This window comes from Ixodes scapularis, unplaced genomic scaffold, assembly GCF_016920785.2.
Source record: "Ixodes scapularis isolate PalLabHiFi unplaced genomic scaffold, ASM1692078v2 PGA_scaffold5__190_contigs__length_132052651, whole genome shotgun sequence".
Classification (NCBI taxonomy): Eukaryota; Metazoa; Arthropoda; class Arachnida; order Ixodida; family Ixodidae; genus Ixodes; species Ixodes scapularis.
Window position 1 is genome coordinate 52,520,838 of NW_024609880.1, and position 22,139 is coordinate 52,542,976.

General features: G+C 46.0%; 1 protein-coding gene across 1 annotated transcript in view; it reads left to right on the forward strand.

Moving 5' to 3' along the window:
* The first annotated feature begins 1,261 nt into the window (after positions 1-1,261).
* The window catches only part of LOC8035453, a 96,851-nt gene continuing 75,973 nt past the window's right edge, over positions 1,262-22,139 (forward strand). Inside the window, exon 1 of the mRNA XM_029976115.4 lies at positions 1,262-1,856. Within this exon, the coding sequence (XP_029831975.3) occupies positions 1,774-1,856 (83 nt within the window). The 5' untranslated portion in view covers positions 1,262-1,773. The remainder of the gene's footprint in view (positions 1,857-22,139) is intronic.

Below are 22,139 nucleotides of genomic sequence, written 5' to 3' on the forward strand. Positions count from 1 at the left end.
GGTCCCGTTTCTTCGGCGGGGGTGCACAGACCACAGACACCAGGCCGCTTCCTAAAGCTGCAGTCGCACTGCTCCTACATTATACAAAAAGAAAAAGAAAAAAAAGAAGAAGAAAAAAACACCACACAAAGACGGTCACCACGATACCGGTCTGAAAGCCTTGCTCCCTTTCTGGAAACCTCGTTGGTTTTCTGACTAACCACTTAGGAAGACACCCTTTTTTTCCAGCAAAAAAGTTTGGACACTTGTCTGCCCCCGACACATGCGCGACCACTGAAGTGTTTTCCTCGGTGGTCAAGCTGAGATCATGAAATGATTTTCGTACTTGTACTAGATAATTATCTCGATAGGCTGCGATTGATCAGCAAACGGTCTGTCCAGCAAGTCCTTTTGATGAAATGAGTGACCGTATAGTCTAACCACTGAAGATGAGCGTGGTCCTTCGCGCGACTGTTTTATTATCGAATCAATTTTGCTTCCCCCACTTGAGCACGAGCACGATATATTATGCACGCGGGAGTTTAACTTTTTGCACGGGTCCGTAAAGTACGTCTTTATTAGATGAGCGAGAGTCACGGAGCACACTATTTAATAACTCGTTACTTCTTGAATGTTCTAACGTCCTTCGTTACTTTTTGATGTAATTTGACATTTCTACACAGCTCCAAGTGACAGATTGCGGCGATTGACTTCTCCGTGTCTTGCAGGGAACTGCTAAATGCGCGCAAATATTTTTTTTTTAGACGCAACGTGCATAAACACGCGCACGCACGCACCCACGCGGAGGCAAGAAAGACCCAAGAGTTGCGTTCCCTCAAACACGAACGAAGGGATCCGAAACAAACAAAAATGTAGAGCGTGAAAGGGTGATAAAACGCCAAAAGTAAACACGAACAGAAGAAAAACGCGTAAATTCGCTCGGCGGTGAAGCCGACGCTACGCGCGGAGGCGACCCATCATAACAGCATTCTTGTTCCTGTAATGGCCATTCCCTTGGCCTGCCGGCTTCCACCACGCCATCAGCTGAGCAAGGTAGAACATAAAAACAGGACCCTTCAAAAAAAAGGAAATGGACCAAACATAAAATCCCAACCTGCAAACAACTACGAAAGCTGAGGGAGAGGGGGAACACTTTTGAAAGAGAGAAGGTGAAAAAAGAGGGCAAGAGAGACACTACCAAGTGAAAAACGAAAACCGACTAGCACCCAAAGCAAAGACCGGCAGGTTTTCATTCTCGTGCGCGCTCTGCGTCGTCGAAACGCACCAATCGCCATTCAGCTGTTCGCAAACGTAAGATGACGTGCCGGGCCACGTGACCCCGTTTTTGTTGTAAGTTTTGTTTGTTTTACCCACTTCTTTCTCTCAAGCTCTCTAGCAGCGAGTGGGGGAGAGAATGGAAGAGGCGAGGGAAAAAGGCGAGGGAGCAGGGAGCGAACGGCGCCCCCAAAGAAGAGAGGTGAGTTGCCGCTAGCTACACCGGCTACACCGGCTGCACTCGGAACAGGAATTCGGGGCTTGAAAATGTTTTCGCGCCTTGGCGCGCTTCGTGCTGGTCGGTGCTTCGGAGCGGCTCCTTCCTCGGGTGGCTCGTGTTTGTCGTCTGCAAACATCGACGCGTGAAAATCGGGACGAAGACCACTGCACCCGTGCATCTCTCCCGGGAACCAGAGGCAACAAGTGTTTGGCCGACGACGCCGCTTCGGGGTTTTTTTTTTTGCTCGCCGCTCGTGGAATGTCGTCTGCTTCTGCGATCATGGAGTATCGTCTGCCAAAATGATGAAGTGGAGGGTTCAGAAGAAGAGGGCCAGGCGGGACGCCAATCGTGCCTCCAAGAACGACGCCAGCAACGGCGAAGAGTAAGCTGCCTTTTTCTTCCTCTTTCTTTTTTTTAAGGGGTTTAGGAGACTATATTGTGTTCCGCCCTCAAGTGAACGCGCGGCGTAGGTATGCTGAGCTCGAATGGAAGGTGTGACTATCGCGCGGGCGGGAACGTAAGCAGTGCTACTTTGCACTCCAAGGCTAGAATAAGTGGTAACAAAACTCAGCGGGACTGAGCATCTTATTACACTCTGTAAGAGGTATTCCTTAGCTATAAATGGGAGCACAAACCCTTATATTTCTTTGAATATTGCTCGCCTGCTCCGTTTTGTTTAGAATCCAATTTCCAAATAGTAAACGGGTCTTTTCCAGTGTGGCGCCGCTGCCAGCTTACAGATTGTACCATGGATTGGTGATGGCGATGTATGAGGCATGTGCGTTCGCGCTTCTAGCCTCCGCTGGCTAACACGACTGTCCACGCGCGATACTTAGTCGAACTCTACTAATCTCGTTCATTTGTTTTCTTGCGCCCTGTCTCACCATATCGTCCCATTTTTTCGATCAGTTACATCTATAACACATGAACCCGTCTCCACTCCTGCAGTCGACGGATGAGTTTAGCGGACGCTCCGCCGCTTCAACCGCGAGCTTTCTCCCTTTCGTAAAACGTGGTCGGACGCGCAGTCAAAGCACCCAGCGCGAGCTGGAGGAAGGCAACCAGCGCGTGCTGGAGGCTGAGGTTCTACTGAATTCTTAGCCTGTCACTGACCGTTTGTCAATACGCCCTCTAGTCAGCGTTTTGATATTTAAAAACTTATTTTGTGATATCTATTTATCTGAAAATATTGCCAGACACCTAGACGGCGTCCGAAGAAAGGGCGAGCACGGTATAGCATGTACAATTAACACAAACAAAGAATAACATAACGTCAATAACCTAACAAAAGCAACACTCGAAACACAGAAATGAAAAAAAAAAAATTCTATGGCATTAAATGATTTGTAACTGCCGCGACAAAGCAAGTAGTTGCGAGCTGATTGATGATGCTGAGAGGTAAATTATGCCATTCTGAACAGTGCGGGGTACAAAAAGATATTTGACTTTTTTTTTTCTTTATATAGCGGAATTATAATGGTTTTCTTGCGCTTGCTGCGTGTCTGCCTGGATGTATTGTATTGCGCGTATTTTTCAAATGTAAGTTTAACATCGCCACTGAGTATGTTGTAAGGAAACTTAAGGCGAATACGACTACTTTTCCTGCGTGTTTTGAGTTCAGATATGTTTGACAGTTTATTCAGTGGATAGAGGGAAGTCAGCCTGTCGTAACGGTAGCGTTCATGTCACTCAAGATGGGGGAGACAGCTTCCAAGGCGGGGCTTCCGCATCCAAAGTTGGTCAACTGATTGGTCACTGGCCCGAGAAGATATCGGCAATCGGGTTTCTGCTTTTAGTACAGGTCATCTCGCTGCGGGTGGCGTTGCCGCTGGGGGTTTACGTTCGACTTTCCACGCGTGCAGCTGGTTAACTTTACCAATGTTTCCGCGGTGATAAACAATATATGCTCAACTATAAAAATAATTGATCGGTAAATTTGGTACTTCTTTAACGCCTGGCATCATTCACGTGCCGTGTAACTAATTAGTTTGGTTATCTTACACTCGCCTCCCACTCATTATTTGGCACCCCTAAACATTCGTAAACTTCAGTAACAGCTGCGGCACTTGAATCTTGACATTGATAGTTCATATTGATGAGAATTTCAAATAAAAAACGTAGAAGCCGAAAAAGAAACACAAAAAACGTCATATTGTTTATGTTATAGGCTATCTTTGTCCACTGGGATCTGGAACGCGTTCTGTTCATGCGCAGTAGCTCTCTTCCGCGGAATGGCAGACTCCACACATTCGTCCACAGCTGGGTGACTCGGCATGTTTGAATGAACGACAAACTCTGCTGTATACTGCGCTTGATCCTTTAGAGCGCAGCTCTTAGGCGCCCGTTCCCCTGTTCCGCGGCGTCGCCGTCGGCTTAACCGCGCGTGTTGCATTATGGGACGTCACAGACCTATACACCGATTCAGTTCCCCGCTAAATTTAGCGAAGAAACTGAATTGGTGCGTAGGTCTGTGACGTCCCATAATGCAACATTGCGCATTCAGTTTCCCCGCTACACTTAGGGGCAAGAATCAAGTCACATGACCTTAACTCCAAATTCCGTTTCTCCGCTAAATTTAGCGAGGAATTGAATTGGTGCTGATGGCACGTGACGTTAATTTTCCCGCTAACCTTAGAGGGGAAACTCCAGGAGAGAAGGAGAAGGGGGGGGAGGGTCCTCCGCACCCTCCCCTCCCCTTTCTTGTATAAATAATATTGTATATATATATATATATATATATATATATATATATATATATATATATATATATATATATATATATATATATATATATACATACAGTCGAATCTCGTTAATTCAAACTCCAGGGGGACCGAAAATTTGTTTGAACAAAGCAAAGTTTGAATTAACGGGAGTTTCCTCCCAGACACATTGGATGGGACCTGCATGCTAGTTTGAATTATCCGCAAGTTTGAATTAATGAGAGTTGACTGTAATTTATATTATGTACGCAGGAGTATGAGGTCTATATTTGTACATATAGATTTTTCTTCCTCAACTTCATTAGCACGGTATATCGCAAAATCAAAATCGCTGCGTCTAATTTCGCATTACAGAGATTTATAAACTTCATTCAATTTTTTTTTTGCTTTGTTTTGTTCTTTAGCAATGTATGGAGACAGTCTACATGAAAAAAAAGAAAAGACAAATCAGTACCAAGGATTTGCCAGATTACATTTTCACATCGCTGGCCACCGCGAGGAGGCTTGTACGAATCCACTCCTGCGACCTATACTCTGTTTCACCTTATGATGTACCACGATGGATGCTACGAGCTGCAAGAAACAATCCGTAGTTCGTAGCTTGTCTCGTGACCTCGCGCTCCCTGCGTCGCTCCACCCAACCGGAAGGGCACGTGACGCCCTCCGAGCTATGAATTGCTCCTCCTAGCGTCAGTTGCGGTCCATCGTAGGCTGAAACAAACTATAGAGGAAAACGAGTTTTCAAGCCGGCAACACTGAAGCCGAGATTAATCTTAACGGGTATGTAAAACTAACCAAACTTCTTTTCTTTTTTTGCTATAGCTTGTTTATTGAGTCGTGTTTTTTGTTGCCACTTCGTTTCAAACTCGGTTTCGGGCTAACTTCGCTGTTTAGAATTTGTATTTCTTATCTACGTGGCATTCAGTGGGGCCGAGCCAACACCACTGTAGATAGAAGTCAGTTCTGCTGATTTTGATATGTGACCGACCGAGGGCCAGCGCGGGGCACCTATTGGACATTCAGCTTTAACTCACGTCCAATCACTGAGAACACGAGTCCGAGCCGAGCTCCGACACAGCACTCGTGTCCAATGTCTAACCCGAGTTCGCCCTCTGAAGATGGCGTAGATAATTCAGCACTACGGCGTCCCATCTGGGTGGTTTTGGCCGAGCCATCTACGACACATTTCGATCGTTCTGGTCTCGATCCAACTTGGCCGACGAGAAGCCCCGAATCCGAAGACGATCTTCGAGCGTGAAAGAAACACGCAAGATCGAGCGAGTACACACCGTAGCGTGGGTGCCAGAAATAAGAATAACACCAAGCACCGTCGATTATGTTAAAAGGCAATCTCTCCCACGCTTCACCGTGAGAGGGAGAGAGAGAGAGCTTGCTCGACCTCGGCGGTCGCCTCCCACCACGGATTCAGCGAGAGCACGGCTATTACGAAAGAGAGGGGTAAAAAAATGAAACGAAAGGAGTTCAAGGTTTTGGTCGCACACGATCATCCTCCGTGTATCTCTCACCTGGGGGGACCCAAGGATGCTGTTCCGCGGACTCGTTATATTGTCGTCGTCGGCGTGAGTGGTGGCAGCTGTTACACGATCCGCGAGCGTTATGCGGGAAGGTTATGCGGGAATATTTATGTGGGGAAGTCTGGGCGTCCTTCGGTGTACGAAACGCGCGTAGGGGCTGAGGATGGATCGGAGGGAAAATATGAGGCCGATTATGTAGATTGGGCGAAGGCAATTGGGTCAGCAGCCGTTATGGAAGGACTCACTTCGTGTTAAGCGGTGTTCGTGTAAAGTGACATGCCACAAGGAGGCTTGCCAGCCGCACACAAAAAATGTGAACGTGCCCTGCGCTAGTATATAACCAGACGCATCGGAACTATAACCCCCCCCCCCCCTCCCCCTGTTCCGACGCCACTGCTAGTAGCGTAACCAGGGGGTAGATTTGGGATTAGGGCTTAATCCCCCCCTCCCGACAGACACAGACACACACATGCATTATTTCTTCCCGGACGAATCCTGGCTACGCCTTTACCCCACGCATTTGCTTCCTTGATCACCATGACTTGCAGTTGTAGAAAGGACGTGCAGCCTGAGGTTGAGCCTGGAAACACAATATCTGCTCTGAGACACTCGACAGGATGCTCCACGACTGGAGTGTGCTGCTGCGAGACGCCTCTCTTCGGTCGAATAGGCTTCCCGAGGATCGTCATTTCGTTTGGTTTGCGGTAATTGTTCCTCCGCTTGGACTGTGGGAAAGTTGATGCGCCAGAATACCTTTTAAAAATGTCCGCTTATTCCTGCTGTAAATAAGGTTTTTCTTTTCGTTTTTTTCGGGGTCGGTGGCTTTCAAGTGTTTGCTCTTCAAATGCTGTCCCTGTGTACTGATTTTTTTTCTTCCTTGTTTTCTAAGTTGGAAGTTAAAGTCAACCCACTGAAACGTAATATATACTTCAAGCCCCTATACCCCAACACCCAAAAGGAAACAAGAAAAATAAAAAAAAAAGTCCATTCACTAAGGTATGATGGCAAAAAAGGGAAATTTGGGCCGGTTGGTTAGAATAGCGTCTCAGCTGAGAATGGGTGAAAGAAAGCACAACAAATGTTGCGGCGCGCTAGCGTCTTGAGACGCGGTTCGAATCCCGCTGAGCTTGTGCACTGGTTTTGGCACTGCTTTCTTTCACCCAATCTCAGCTGGAACGCTGCGTCTAGCAAGCCGGCCCATGGCATGCGTCAGCACCAGGGTTGGGCAGAAATACTTAAAAATGTATTTGGAAATACAAATACTGGGATACTTTAAAATTGTACCTAAAATACTGATACTGAAATATATCTGTAAAAGTGTATCGCGATACGTATCGGAAATACATTTTTAGTAGAGGCAAAAAGTATTTGGAAATACAAATACAGGAATACATTTTAGGGAGGGCAGAAATACAAATAATGATATACTGATACTGCAATACATTTTGCAAATTTATTTGAGAACAAATTAGATGAAGCTTGGAGTTGGAAGTAGAAGTTTTTGATCCTGAAATTACTTTCCCGTAGGCTTGGCACTTTGCCTTGAAGGTAGTGATTTCGGACGACGAGGAGTTTTCAATGTGCTCAGAAAAAAAAGTTCCATCAAGGACTGACCGTCGTCCCTCCCCTGACATACTGTCTGTCTGACAAGGGATGCGAAAAGACATCGACCTCTAAATAAATCCTCTGCCATCCTATATCCCATCAAAACGTCACCACGCCCCTGTCAACATTTATCATATGACGTGACGGTGGAATGAACTGGTATTCTTTATCTCTAGGTGTGGCCTTGAACATGAAACTTTAACACACTGCTGTATGAAAGGACAGTACATACGTTCGTTGTAGGTTACCTCGTTAAAGATCGTGCAGGATTTTTGAGAATGGTGGACCTTCTGAAACATCCTGGAACACATGTTTTATCTTCTGTTACGGTTGGAAAAACGATACGGTGGCATCCCTGTGAAGGTGCTTCCTGCTGACCCTCCGCCACCGACGCATGGATTGCAGTCATCAAGTTTCGCCTTGCATACTCCAAATAGAGACCTCGTGGTTTGCGACCTGATATTGCCGGCAGAGGTGCGAGCTCTCCGAGAAACAGCGCGCTGGAGACGAGTCGCAGGTGTACGAAGTCTGGGTCGGCACAGCGAGGCCACGTCTGAACTCCTTTTTGGGTTTTGGATCACCAGAGCAGCGGGTCACTTTCACGTCGGCTAATGACGTACCCTTAAGCCGTGCAATATTACGGGCGCAGCCGCAGGCGCTTTCGAATATGTGTTGAACTTCACTGCGTGAGTCATCCTACTATTTCAAGTCAACCACCGCCAGCCTCTTGCTGCAACAGACTGTGACTCAGCTTTGCCGGCCGGGTGTACTGCGTACGCTAAGGCAAGAGAGACGGTTAGCGGCGGGCATTGGATGTCATCAAATAATAACTCAAGAAATTCCTACCTAAGGACCTGCGGCAGAAGATGCTCTGACTCCACTCCTGGCACGCCACCTAGTTCGAGTCCCCGACTACGCAACACTTGTCAGAAGGGGGAAAAGGACGCATAGGGAAGTAGTTTGAAAAATCGGAAGGAACCTTTGTCAGTATGGTAACAATTCCCCAGCGCCTCCTTGGCCCTGGTGCCCTCGGAAGTAAAAAAAAACATGCGTTGGATTTTCTTTCCGGGGGGGGGGAGTATTTCTCAAGAAATGTAACGAAATACATTTCACCCTGATTGTATTGCAATACAAAGGAGCATTCAAAATGTATTCCGATACAGGAATGCAGATACTGGCGAAAAAAATGTATCGCGATACAGAAATACAGATACAAAATGTATTTCTGAAATACTATCGCGATACTGCCCAACCCTGGTCAGCACGCTGTATGGATTGTTTAGACAGCTGGAAATCAGGCTGGCCTTCAAGCAACATCTCACGTCTTTACTGTGAAAGTGAAATAGGACCAGCGTGGTTCGACTGGTGTTCATGGTCTCCCTAAACGTACGTCGCGCAGTACACAAGTGACTAGTCAGCCGCACGCCGTGGCGAAATAAAATTGTTGAAATTTCTGCATGTATGTTTAGACACCGAGAAGTCACGCGGCTTTCAAGCGGCGTCATAGAAACTGCACAATAGACTCGGCCAGTGCAGTTAGCAACTGTGTGTACCACACAGTGGGGATCACACAACCTCCTTGCGCATTGAAATACACATGAGTGGGGTTCGAAGGATTCAAACTCGTCCGGGCCTGTAGAGCAAGCTTTCGCATAACTAATTGTATTGTGTGTTTGTTTAGACAGCGTCAAGTTGGTCGGTCCCGGACAGGCGTCTGCTGTCTCCACTGTAGATGAGAAATTCAGCCAATGCAGTAGTACTGTTTTGGGTCCAGACGCAGCCGACGCTACGAGCTAATCAGACCAATCAAACCGCCTCAAAAGCGCAAGTCACTGGGCCTTTTCTGTTTATGATTGGTTGAGCGACGATAAAACGGCTACAGAAACATGACGAACTCCATGATGGTTCGCTTTTGAAGCTGTCTGATTTGCTCCATTAGCTCGTAGCATCGGTGCGTTTGGACTTGAGGTAAGACCAGAGTGTCGAACCGATATTTTTATTGGTTCGGTTCGGGTTCGGGTTCACGGCTTTCGGTTCAGTTCCGGTTCAGTTCCGGTTCAGTTCCGGGGCGCAAAAAATAACGGTTCAAACCGGTTCGAACTGGTTCGAACCGGTTTGAACCGCTAAATTGAGAATATATTTTCCGCGTTGTTCTGTCAATAGGCGCTATTTAGGCCGTGAAACTAACTGCTGTAAACGATCTGATTTTTGCGAGGACCTATTTTTGAGAATTTCGCGAATCGCCTACAATTCGCGAAAAATGGGTCCCGCGAACAATTTCGGTAAAATGTAAACAGATTGAAATTTATATTGAGATTCCACCGCGTCGAGAAAATTACAACCCGCGAATTATTCCAAAACTTCAGCTTTGACCTAAATCGCGAAATATTGAGCCCACGAAAAATAGTCGTTTACAGTATATAGTTTCTTTTTTTTTTTTTTATTGTTTGTTCAATTCAGTTTTATTCTCAGGTACCAAAATTATAAAATTCTGTTATTTATTCCTACACAACAAGAAAGGAAAATCTAGATTAACATACAAAACGTCGTGTTTATACGACTCAACATCCCTTCGTTTACCAGAGTCACATATATTGTACCTGAATCGAAATGTTTTCGGAAGTGAAGTAGGTTGCCTAAAATACCCGTGATTGGTACAACTTTGTATCGCAGTATTAGATGTTGAATCGTAGTTTTGCCCTTGAACTAAGGAATTAATTACAGTGAATACAATCATGAAATGGGCACCTCGTCGCCATATATACCATAAAATGAGTTTTACGGAATACGTTTCACAATATATATATGATGACGAGACGACTGAGCTTAAGGGAATATAATTTTCAAAATGTCACGAAAGTCACGGGACAAGTCCTTCCAGTCTATATTTTATAGGAACACTAAGCGACAATCGCAATGCTTGTTTTTCTAACTAGCATATTGTTTGCTCTCAGCACCATGATGCGGGCGACGAATCATGCGAAAAGGAGTGGCTGAAATTGTTCACTCTAACCTATGAGCACCTTAGTACTGAGATCGAATCTGACCTGAAACAGTGCTTACCCATGTGAACATTTTCTTATATTGGATAAACTGGCATAGCCTGGATGTTGAGGTTTGCTCTTGACAGAATGCAGGTCAATTTAATTTGCAAATAAGCATCACCCTCGCTAATTGATGATTTTTGTTAAATAGAACAAAGTGGTATTTCATGCTCTACTCAATTCGGAAGCTACCTAATTGGACACTTTCTGAGAGTTTGTGTGCAATCGTCATGGTTCCACCACTCGTTCCAGTAAAAAAAGGCGATAGTAAAAACACATAAAAAACGCGATAATAAACTTCTATATATTTGAGAAGTTATATATGCGTGAGGAACACATATAGTTATTTAAATTAGCTTCAAAATAATAAAAAAAACATTATTGATATCTTTTCAAAATCACCTATAACGTGTCTATAGAGGATAAAAGCGCCGAAAAATATTTGCCGAACATCTTTCAGATAATTTAAAGGCGCATTTTCTTATATATCTTGGAGGTGAGAACCTTCTATTTATGCTGCCAAATCTTCAGACAGGAATTAAGTATATTTTTATTATCATCGATAAATTTGACTTTATGAAGTTCACATAACCGCCTGAGACCGACACGGAAGGACGATACACGAAAATACGCCAGCTGTTGTGTCTTCGGCAACGTGCTTTTGTTAGCTGTTTTGCAGTGTAAAATAGTGGGTTACAGGGCATGCCAAAAAACACTGTGGTCACATGATATATCGGAAGGCAAATACACGAAATGTGCAGAAATAAGGAGATGACACGCAATTTTTTTCTAAATAATCCCTTACACAACGCTTTACTGCAAAAAGAAATGCATAGAAATGCATAAAATGATATTCCTAATTAAACATAGATTCCGCGCAGGGCAAACGAAGATTTTTTAGAATCCTAATATAAATCACTTTTGGGCATCAGCTTGCCTCAGCTCGAAACGTCGCGGGATACTACCTCGGGAGGCTAATGTTATTTTAGGTTTTACGTGCACTTGTTTTGAGACCTTACTTCATGACTCTGTTCTTTATCAGTCATGTGCTCCAACATGTCATTAGGCTGCCGTATATCATCGCGAGACTACTATAAATACTACACAACTTTACACATTGGACGTCTAGTGCTGGTGTTGCGAACGCCGCACTTCACCAGAAAGCTGAATTATTTAACATGGTTTGCACGTGACGTAATCGCACTATATACTGGTTGTCATTGCGAGTTGTTCTTGCTGAGAAAATCAAATCCGGTTTGGCAAAATGCACGCTGCAAAAGTTTCGCGCTCAGTGCAAGCTATGTATTTGAGAGGCACACATTTTTCTTGTTGGTACATCGTCGTTAGGCACGGCGCGAGTATCTGGCACGACGAAAACGTGCTTTCTGGCAAGAGTGTTTTTACAAATAAAAGTTGTACCAACTACCCATCTGTCACTATCGTTTCCAGGCCACGCTTTCTAGTCTGCGCCGAAAATGTGGGGCAGAGGAATCTTTGCGACACAGTATGCTTTAAAACTACCCCCCTCCCCACTCCCTTTTTTTTTAGTTGCTCCTCAAGATAGTTTTTATTCCTCAGGGGTTGCCTGCTCCGTATTGAGTGGTGTTCACTCGACAATTATATTTGTGTCACTTGTTAACAGTAATTCTTCCTTGCTTTAACTTTGCACCAAACTGTGAAGGTTAAACAAAATACAGGGCGGTCGAAACTTGGAGAACTTGAGAGCAACACTCCTGTGAGACTTAGAGCGGCTGCCAACGTTCGGCTATCCCCGTGAGGCCACTAGGATCTTTCTTTTCAGGTATCCCTCCCGTACACACTAATAGTTTTATGTAACGTCCGACTAATACGTCATATTTAGACCCTTTAACACTTCTATTCTCGGGACAACTTTCTGAGGCAGTTCAGCAATAACGAAAACATGTTTGGGAGCCTCAATAATGTGCATACATGTAAAATGGGTCGTGCAGTATCTTTTTTTTTTTTTACCTTAAGTTCAATAAATACCGCTAAGTTGTAATCCTTGACGTTGATAACTTGCAAAAGCATCCATTAGTTTGCCCCTCCGCGAAATGGCAGACAGTCGAAAGAAAGAAATGAAACAGCTTTCCCCTCCTCAACTCACAATTAGAACTATCAGCCACGTGATCTGATCCTAATATATACACCGTCAGGGTTTATCATAGTCATACGCAGGGTTGGCAAAGCATAGAGCATGGGCTGATCTTCAGATATAGCTTTAGTTGGGCTATAATGCCCGAGCCCCACTAAAGCGACAAACAGAAACAAACGACAGCGGCTAGCCTTAAACCAGAGTATTTCGCGATTTGACAGGCTTTGTAGAATAAAGAAGGCTATGCTCAAACACGAGTATCATGCACACGATGGTACCATTTGCAGGCTTGTAAACACTCGTGCTAACTTCGCGAGCACCGAACAACTCAAAGCCGTATAAAGGTACCATCGCGAACATGCTGCATGTGTCTGAGGCTTGTCGCTTTCGTTTGTTTCTGTTTCTAGCTCTAGTGGGACTCGGGCCCATCATAATCTTTGAGTTGAACACGAGCGTTACCCGAATGTTTGGCGATACTGGTTGTCATGAACCAGAGCATTTTACTCGGGATCATGACAATCGGGTACATCATGGTGTCACGTGACTCTCAGTGTGAAGTTGTGATGTCATGTGACGTCACGGTATCAACAACGTTAATAGATCTAGCGACGTCCTCAATTCGAATGGACTTAACGCGGTGAGTCACGTGACGTCACGGGGTCACGTGATGTGACATTACTTGACAGCATGTCTTGACATCATGACGTCACGTGACATTGTGACACATGGCTAATCATAGTGCCAATAAGAAAGCGCCGCAAAAAACCAGGATTTATTATACATTGCAATTCTGTATATGACGATTTGATCAATACGTAGAGGAATACACGTGCCAATAATAATAAATTTGTAATACTAACAAAAAAAATACCGTGAACCGTTTTGAACCGGTTACCGTTATATTTTTTTCCGGTTCAGTTCCGGTTCAGTTCCGGTTCGGCTAAAAATAACGGTTCTGTTCCGGTTTTCGGTTCGGTTCGGTTCCGGTTCGACACCCTGGGTAAGACCAAGTACAGCACGAAGCCTTTAACGCGCATCACGCAATGCTGATTACACGAGCGCGGACGGGTATATGATGCTCAGGATCGAAACGGGCAGGGATGGGTATGCGTTCACCCCACGTACTGGCGAATGTTGCGAGACAGTTACACCCCGATCAAACTGCGAAATGAGTTCATGATGACCAGAAACGAGTGATTAGAGAAGAAGAGGAGAAGGAGAGTGCTCTTTAATATTCTCTACGGCGCGTGGCTAATGGGCCCCGAATTCCCCTGAAAGGCCCATCCACCTCGTTGTTGCGTCAAATAAAACGGCAGCGCACACGCGGCACAAGAGAATCGGGCGCAAGAGCGGTGTAACCCCATTCGATTCGTTGTTCCGACCGAGACGCCATTAATTTCAAGCAGCGCAGTAATAATCACGCCGTGCTATAACTCACGCTCTGCTCGTCCACAGAAACAGCAGACTCGCATGCAGTGCCTATGGAAAGATGTGCTTGCCGCCGCTCCGTTTTTTTTTTTTGTGTGTATACCTATAGAGGCACTACAACATTTGTACTTGTGTGATGCGTAATTATGTGCGCGTGTACCTGGGCGCGCGCGCGCGCGTCTGTGCGTTTGTAGATGTATGTTGTTGCGCAGAATACACGTGTGAGCGCGTGTATGTGAACAAGTGGGTGCAGGTGTGTGTTCGGATGTATATGTATGCGTGTGTGTGTATCTGTTCGTGCGCGCGTGTGCGTGTTTGTTTGTGAGTGTTCGTGTGTGTGTGGCGGGGGTGTGCGTCTGTGTGTGTTCAGGTATGCGGGAATCAACGCCTGCTATAGTCGAGTTTCACGCAGGTTTCTCGCTCCTGAACAATTGAAGTTCATTCCCATCTCCAAAGGAAACCGGTCGAATTTTTCACATTCAGCCGTTGCAGGTCAACGTGAAGCCTAGTTCACATGCAGCGGTTTTGGCCCTAGAGCGGCGCGATTTCTGCCGTCGCGGCGCTCTGGCCAGCACCAGCAATTCTGCGGCACGAGCGCCGCGACGGCAGAAATCGCGCCGCTTTAGGGCCAAAATCGCTGCATGTGAAACACGCTTAACAGTTGCTTCAAGGGGATCTCTGCCGATTTTTGTATACCTTTCATTTGGATGAAAATTTGCAGACCGGATCAATTACCCTCTCTTAACTACAAACCAAAATATTTTATAGAAATAAATTTGTTTCGTGAAGTTATTGTATTTTCAAGTTACGCCGGCCACGAGGGTTCCAAGAGGCGACTCTTCACTGGCAACAATGAACAATTCCTAGTTTTCCCTACCCGTGTACCGTCGCCGGCGGCCAGGCGGGCGAGCGACCGGGGCAGCCGTGAAGCGGCTTTCTTGGCGCCAGCGTTAGAGTTTATTTTTTCACAGATTCCAGCTTTGCAATAGGTAGCAATCTGTGCTCCGCGGTAGATTGTAGGAACAGTGCCGGTTAAAGCTTCTTATTTACCCTTGTCTTTGTGGGAGAAAAAAAATACGCTCGCCGTCAGCAAGGGAGGCCAGCCACGTCAAGGTGCTTTAGCGCGAGCTGTGTGCCGAGAGAACTGCTGTCACATGAAACATTCTCACATGTGCTGGGGATACTTTATGGCCGCGTGCTGCGAGTTGAGTATCCTTCTGCAGCTGGAACAACTTGAAGAGCGGCAAGCGCAGACTCAAACCAACTGTAACCGCGAAAACATCCGTAAAAAAAAAAAAAAAGTTAGTAATAGAAAAAAAAGTGCACATTCCAGCATTATAGTTGGTATTTGGCGTAGCCACATTCGTTATGCTTCAGTGATTTTTTTTTTTTTTTTTTTTATAAACATTATATTTGTTTTGGACATCGAATCTAGCTCGGGCTAAGCTTAGAGTTCCACTCACGCGGCCGATCTTTTGAAGACGATAAATGAAACGTCTAAACGAAGTTTAAGTCTGAGTTCACGCATCACTTTCGACACATTGCGATTCATGTCTGGTATCACAGAGGTTTAGAGAGCAGGTGTTCAGCTTCATTAATATACGATAGAGCCGTTGCATGCGTTTGTCAAATGGTTGGCGCACAGCGTTCTCTCTCAGAAGAAACGGTGAAAGCGTCTTTATTTTATTATGTTGCGGAGAAATGTTATATAGAACTGAAAAGTTTTCAAAATTATGAAAATATTAATGTCGTTAACGGGGCATGTAAGCTGACAGCTGATGAAAGCTGTGCAAAACCAAAATTTAATTTAAAAAAATAATCTTATTATATTGAATTACTATTTTCCCATGTGCACTCGAGGGTGAATGTTTGAGGGCGTTGTATCTTACCCTAAGAATAAAAAGACAAGGGATATGTGGGTACCAACTTTTGTTAATTTATTTTTAATTAAAAATTTGTTGATGCATTTCTGTAATCATGTTGAATAAACCTAAGACTGGGGCAGAAATGAGCATATAACCTGAACATATGCTGTCTCGCATTTCTGTACTTTACGCACTATTGGTAAAATATTAATTCGAAGATGAAGAGCGTATTTGTTTATTTTATATGCCTTTTAATGCACCTTAATGCTTGGCTTGGTGGTTGCGGAGTTCTTTTACTTTTCATTTTAGCCCAATCTTCATGGACAGTATATGGCCTATACGCGAATGCAGCTCATTCAGTTCGAGACATTTCAATGTTTACTACGAGTATCACAGGCTGCGTTTACATGAATACAATCGTAGCCCATCGAATCGAGCAGGAACCAATCGCACCACCAGCCTATCTTCAAACTTCAGGTTCGCAAAAAGCTCATGGCATCTCTAATCATAGGCCAAGCCCTGCGCTTTAAGTCCTTGCAGTGACCATTACAGCCGAGCAATGTGCGGGATATGGTTTGGTGATACAACATAAGAACTTCAGAAAGAACCCCCCCCCCCCCCCCCTCTCTCCGAATCTTAGGGAGTAATGGTGTCACTGCATCTTAGGGTGTAATGGCGTCACTGCTCCACTCAGTTGACTCATTACGGACACCGCATTTTTTCGACGTCGCAGAAAGGGTGTACTAGCATCTGTCTGCCTCCCACTTAAACATTTCTTCGCAAAGAAAAATCACGAGTTCTTTGGGAAAACAGTTTTTAATAAAAAATAACATCAGTCGCCACAGGGAATTTTCTTACTTTTTTCTTGAAACCGGGTAAGCAACGACGCAAGTTTATTTGTTCTTCAATTTTATTTATTAATTCTTATATTCAAAACTGGCGTACAAAGAAATCATTCCTTCGATTAGTGCTCAATGCGCCTCAATGCTTTAAATGTTTGGAGGACTTTTGTTCTTGTTGTTGTTGTTGTTGCAGTTTGAATTTTTTTTTCCGCTACAACAGACACTGCACCAGAGCATGGTTCTGCTGCCACCCCGCTCCGGTGGAGCTGCTGTCGGTGCGGCGCATATGCGCAGGCGCTTTGCTTCCCGCGCATCTGCTTTCTGCGCATGCGCATTGCTTACACCCCGCGTGGCCAAAGGCGGACATGTAGTAGACGTCGTGTTGGTTTATGTTGAGCTTTCTAAAGCAGTTGAGAAGCGGACACCCCTTGCGCGTGGCTGATCAAAATGGAAAACACTACAAAATTTGGTGGAATTTGAGGTGCGCGTTCAGGACCACGAGAGAACGTCATCAAAGCTCCGTTTCTATATGCTGCACCAGCCCGCCGCATACTTGAGCGACGTATATATACATTGTCCGGATGTGCGTACTCGAACGAAAGTGTATATGTGCGTGACACACATCCGGCTCGACGATTCCAGTGACGCACACACAGTAGCTGACTAATTTCGTCCATGTTCTTCCCCCACCGCGGCCGCTTCGTATCAATCTCGCCGCTGAATCAGGCAAGGGTTGGCTGCAGTGATGAGAGCGCATCGTGCAGTCCGGAAACGTTTATGCGTCTCTCTCTCGAAACGAGGATGCGCAGCCCTCGTGCATGGTCCATGCATAAACAGTGGCGGCGCATGCCTTTGATCGTCGCTCCGTTATATGGCGCAATCTCGTCAAGCGCGTGCACCGTCTCCGATGCTCGGTTGTGTACAGGGTACGCGAAGCTCGCTAACCGCAGAAGCGATCTTTAACGCTAATATTTGCGCGAGATACATTTCATAAGCGACGCAATAAACCTTCGGACAATCCTTGACACGAATTTTGTCTAGTGTTTTGCTCCAAATAATTCTTTGCTTCTGTTGTCGTTACTATTGTCGTTTTGCTTTGCCGTTGTTTTCTTTTCTTGTACTAAGAAAGGGTTAGGAAAGGGATATTGCAATTTATAGAGGATTACTGGGGTTTATGTGGCAGATTTTGTAGATCGTTCATTCGTGTACACCACACGTCTTTGGCAAAAGTTCTGGCGATTTGTCGGAATATTTGCGACTGGATGCGGTAACATTTAGAAGCCGTCAATTTTAGTTTTATGAAAACTAACCTACCAAATGAGCTCCGAAACCGATGGTTTAGCTCGTTATTATGAGACACATAATTGTTCTTTCGATTGTATTTGTTTGTTTGCCTGTTGTTGCAATCGGAACGCTTCTCGGCATCGACGGCACCGCACCCCGTGGAGAGATAGCGCAACCAGACTCTGCTGCGTTGCGCGAGGATAGCGCAGCAGAGGCTGGTTGCACTTTCTCCACAGGGTGCGGTGCTGTCGGCGCCGAGAAGCGCTCCGATTGCAAACCGAAACTTAAAAACCCGTCGAAGTTGTGCGGTTTTTCAGAAAGCCGTAAAATGCTTCGCGTGCCTTGTATCGTTCCGCAATTTATTGATTTACTGTTTCTCGAAGATGCTCAGCAAGATTCTAATTGAAACTTGCCCTTAAATTCAATATTTAAAGAAAAAATTAATTACGCGAAAATAATCAAGAACTTAAATATCCCGAAATTTAATATTTTTCCTAAATAGGCCCCTGGCCTAGGACCAAGACGACCCAAGCTTTTTTTTTTTCTTTTTTTTTTGTATGATGCGTATAGGTTTCGCAATATTGAATTTGTCCACCTTTCGTGAAACACCCTGTATAAATGCGTCACATCATGAGACTCAACAGATTATACACACTGGGCGCTTCTGCCGTTAGGTTACCTTCGCGTGCACGCTTCCCATGCTTCCAGAAATTATGTACCTAGTCAGGATGCCATGCCCTGCGCCCCCCTCCCCCCCCCCCCCCACACACACACACACAGATAAAATTTATGCAATTTGACTTTTTTTTTAATAACATGAGGGAACACATTACGGTGAAATACAAAGATCCTATCGAATGAGGAAGCTGGGAATAGGAATAGACCAATAAATACGATGTACACTGGGATAATCGTTTTTCTTGTTCGCTGTCCCTGCACACGTCGCAGTACTTAAATCTAATCGTATTATGAGCCTCGTCCTTTGCTGAGATACTGATATTGTTCGCCGCGATTGGCCGTCTCTGCGTTCTACAAGAAAGTGAACTCAAAATACTTGTTTTATAATATAGGTTCATCACTTTGGAACGCGAACAAAGCAGGCGCCATATACCTCACTAGCGGGAAAGATATGGTACCGACCGCAAGACCGAAAAAGCAGCACATGCTCAACTTCCGCGTCCTTCAATCAAATTCCTCGGCGTAGTATAGGCAGTAGGAGATAGAAATAACAGCTTGGAAATGTCACGTCCATTTCTGCGACGCACTTATGGACACGGAGTAGCCGGCAGAGACTGTGCCTTTCCACTACGTTAGTGAGTAGTATTGCGTATACGAGCGTAAGTTGTTGTTGTAAACATCTTTTATTGAAGGAAAAGGAGAGGAGGGGGGGATGAAGGGTAGAAAGAAGCACTGTGCGTTTTCGTTAGCGTTGTGTGTTGGACACTGCGCAAGCGCGGAGCCCCAAACCGAGGTCTTGGATGGCGCATGGCGACGACGCGCATCACGCAGCGTGGAGCACGCAACGCCAGCGCAAACACATGCGCTGGCGTTTGCTCGAATGCACAATACCAAAACTTTCTATTTTCTTAATACACACAAAAAGGTACGCGTTTTACCGCTGCCCGGTTACGATCCCTCGGCGCGGACATCCAGTGCAACTGCGCCTCGTCTCTCATCATGACAAGACAACACGGCGTTTGGCAAGGCGGTATCTCACCGCGGCGCCGCTTCTTCCTGCCCGAGATATGCAAAGCGTGCTACGTGCATAATCTCCAACGAAAGCCGCCCGCCAACAACAACAACGCCGAGACAGCGGCAGGAACTCCTCGAGCCGATCAAGTTGGCTGCTGCCGGACTCCGTTCAACGAACCGGTATGACCGGGTTCGCTCTCCCTGCGGTGCGGGCCGTCCGATGAGCCGACGCAAGCCAAGACGCCGGCCAAGCCGACGTACCAGTCCAGTCAGGGCGGCGCAGGCAGGCGTGCAGGGCAGCCGAGACGCCAACGAACTCCCCAGCAGAGGTCTACGAAGCCCTCAGCCTACACTCCGTGCGATGGACCGCAGAGCGAAATCTATTACGAGCCATATACGAGCCAACCCAGCGCTGCACAGCCACAGTCACACTTCTACTAGTGGTATACATCGTACGAATGATGGTCTGCAGCACGGTGTAGGAAGGCTCTCCACCGTGGTCTGCAGACACCGTTTGAGGCCTTTCTTGTATGACAGTCACATTGTTCGTTCTGTCACCGTGTCAGCATGTGTGGCTGCGGCTATGCGGAGAGCAAGTCGTCTGCTTCTTGCGCACAAGTTGTGGTGACGTCAGAAAGACGCCGAGCTTTGATTGGCTCTGATTGAAGGATAGTGGGTAGACCTCAAAGCAAGCTGCCTTGAGGACCACCCACTATCCTTCATTCAGAACCAATCAGAGATCGGCGTCTTTCTGACGTCACCACAACCGCTGCAAAAGAAGCAGACGAACGTGCGCTTTATTCCCTCCCGAGGCTCACGTGTCACTCACGTCTGCATGGGAGTGGTTTCGGTGACTCGTAGCATTCTGCATGCGGTCCATCTAAGGTGCAAAAGAGAGTACGCTGTACCGCGCGGTCAGAGCACTCATAGCCGTAACACACACACACACACAGTCTGAGGCGATGATCCCGTCATTTTGTTTCACGGAGTCGCATTATGAAAATGGCAGCTTTCTCGGGTGGGCCTTCTTTATGTTTCTGTCTTGCTCGTTGTTCCGCATGGTGCACGCGCGTTTACTCGCGTGCGTGCGTGTGTACGTATACGCGCGTGCACGCGCCTGGTGTACGCACGAGTAAACAGCGGCTATTAGACAATGGGAGGGCTCGCTTTCTTCCGACAACAAAGAGCGCGTACCAGGAAAAAGAGAAGCAAGAAGCTGAAAGACGATTTAGCGTAACGCGAGCACGCCTTCAACGTCCGTTTCTCGAAACAACGGGTTTTGCCGGTCCGTTGGCTTCGATGCGTTTGTCGTATGAAGCGACGCCCGTATCTTTCTTTCGTCCCTTCCCGTTTCTTTGCTTGGCTGCTCCTCTCTAAGGGTGCCTGTCGTAGCTCACGTCCACGGATTATAATACTGGGTGACAGTTTAAAAACCGGTTGAACGACGAGCGGGCTTAAAGTGCACGAAGGAATTAAAATTAATATGTGACCTATGGGAGCTTTATTTTATTATTACTTTGAGGCGGGTATACACCTAGCAGCGCTAAATCGATGCAGCGCTGACTTGAACCTTAATGAGCGCTGATGCAGCGCTCTAAAGTGGCTAGCGATATTAGATATATTGAGCGAACGGCGACCAGACAAAGGCAGATGCGTTCTAGAAAGCAGCGAGGGGAGGGTCAGAGCGGAAGTAGAGGCGCTTAAATGTGTCTACTCACTAGTGATGCAAGATTATCGATAAACTGACTGTCGATAGTTTTTCCAAAACTACCGTCGCTTCGCCGTGCGACAGCGTGGTTTGAACTTTGAACTGCCTGATCTCCGCTCCCGCACTCTGTAGCTCATGTCGCTAGCCACTGTACCACTGAAGTCAGCGCTGCGGAATATATATAGATAGGCCTTTATTTAAAACAAGCGAGAATTGTTTGGTGTCGTGAGGCCCTTACGATTTTGTCTGTGCTAAATTGAAATCAAATTATGCTCAAACCTTTTGCCAAGCCTTCCTTCTTTCAAAACATATCAGTCTATGTTTTTTGTTTTCTTTTAGGGTGTGCCGAAAAAGCGGGCCCTGGATCACTTCATAAATGTCACGCAGCGTTTTCATTGGTACCAACGCGGGAACGTAGTCTGCGAAGTTGCTTTGGTTGCATGAGTCTCGGCAATATGCTTTCGTTACACGAGCTCATGCCTACAAAATACTTTCGTTGCACGAGCACGGCCAGTACTGCCATATGCTTCAGTTGCAGGGGCTGAGGCCTACAAAATGTGCGGTCGTGTATCACTACTGCGTGGTGCACGTTAAAGACCCCAGGCTAGCGGCTGTACCGCACTGGCTAAATTTCTCATCTACAGCTGGGAGACTCGTCGCCCCTGTGAGGCAGACCAAGTTCTAAGCTGTATAAACACACACACACAACCCGATTTTTTTTTAAATGCTTTCTTTGCAGGAGGTCATGCCTGAAAGATGATTCGTTGCACGAGCTCAGGAAGAACATTGAGGCACCCTAATCTCGCTAACTCACAAATCACTTTCA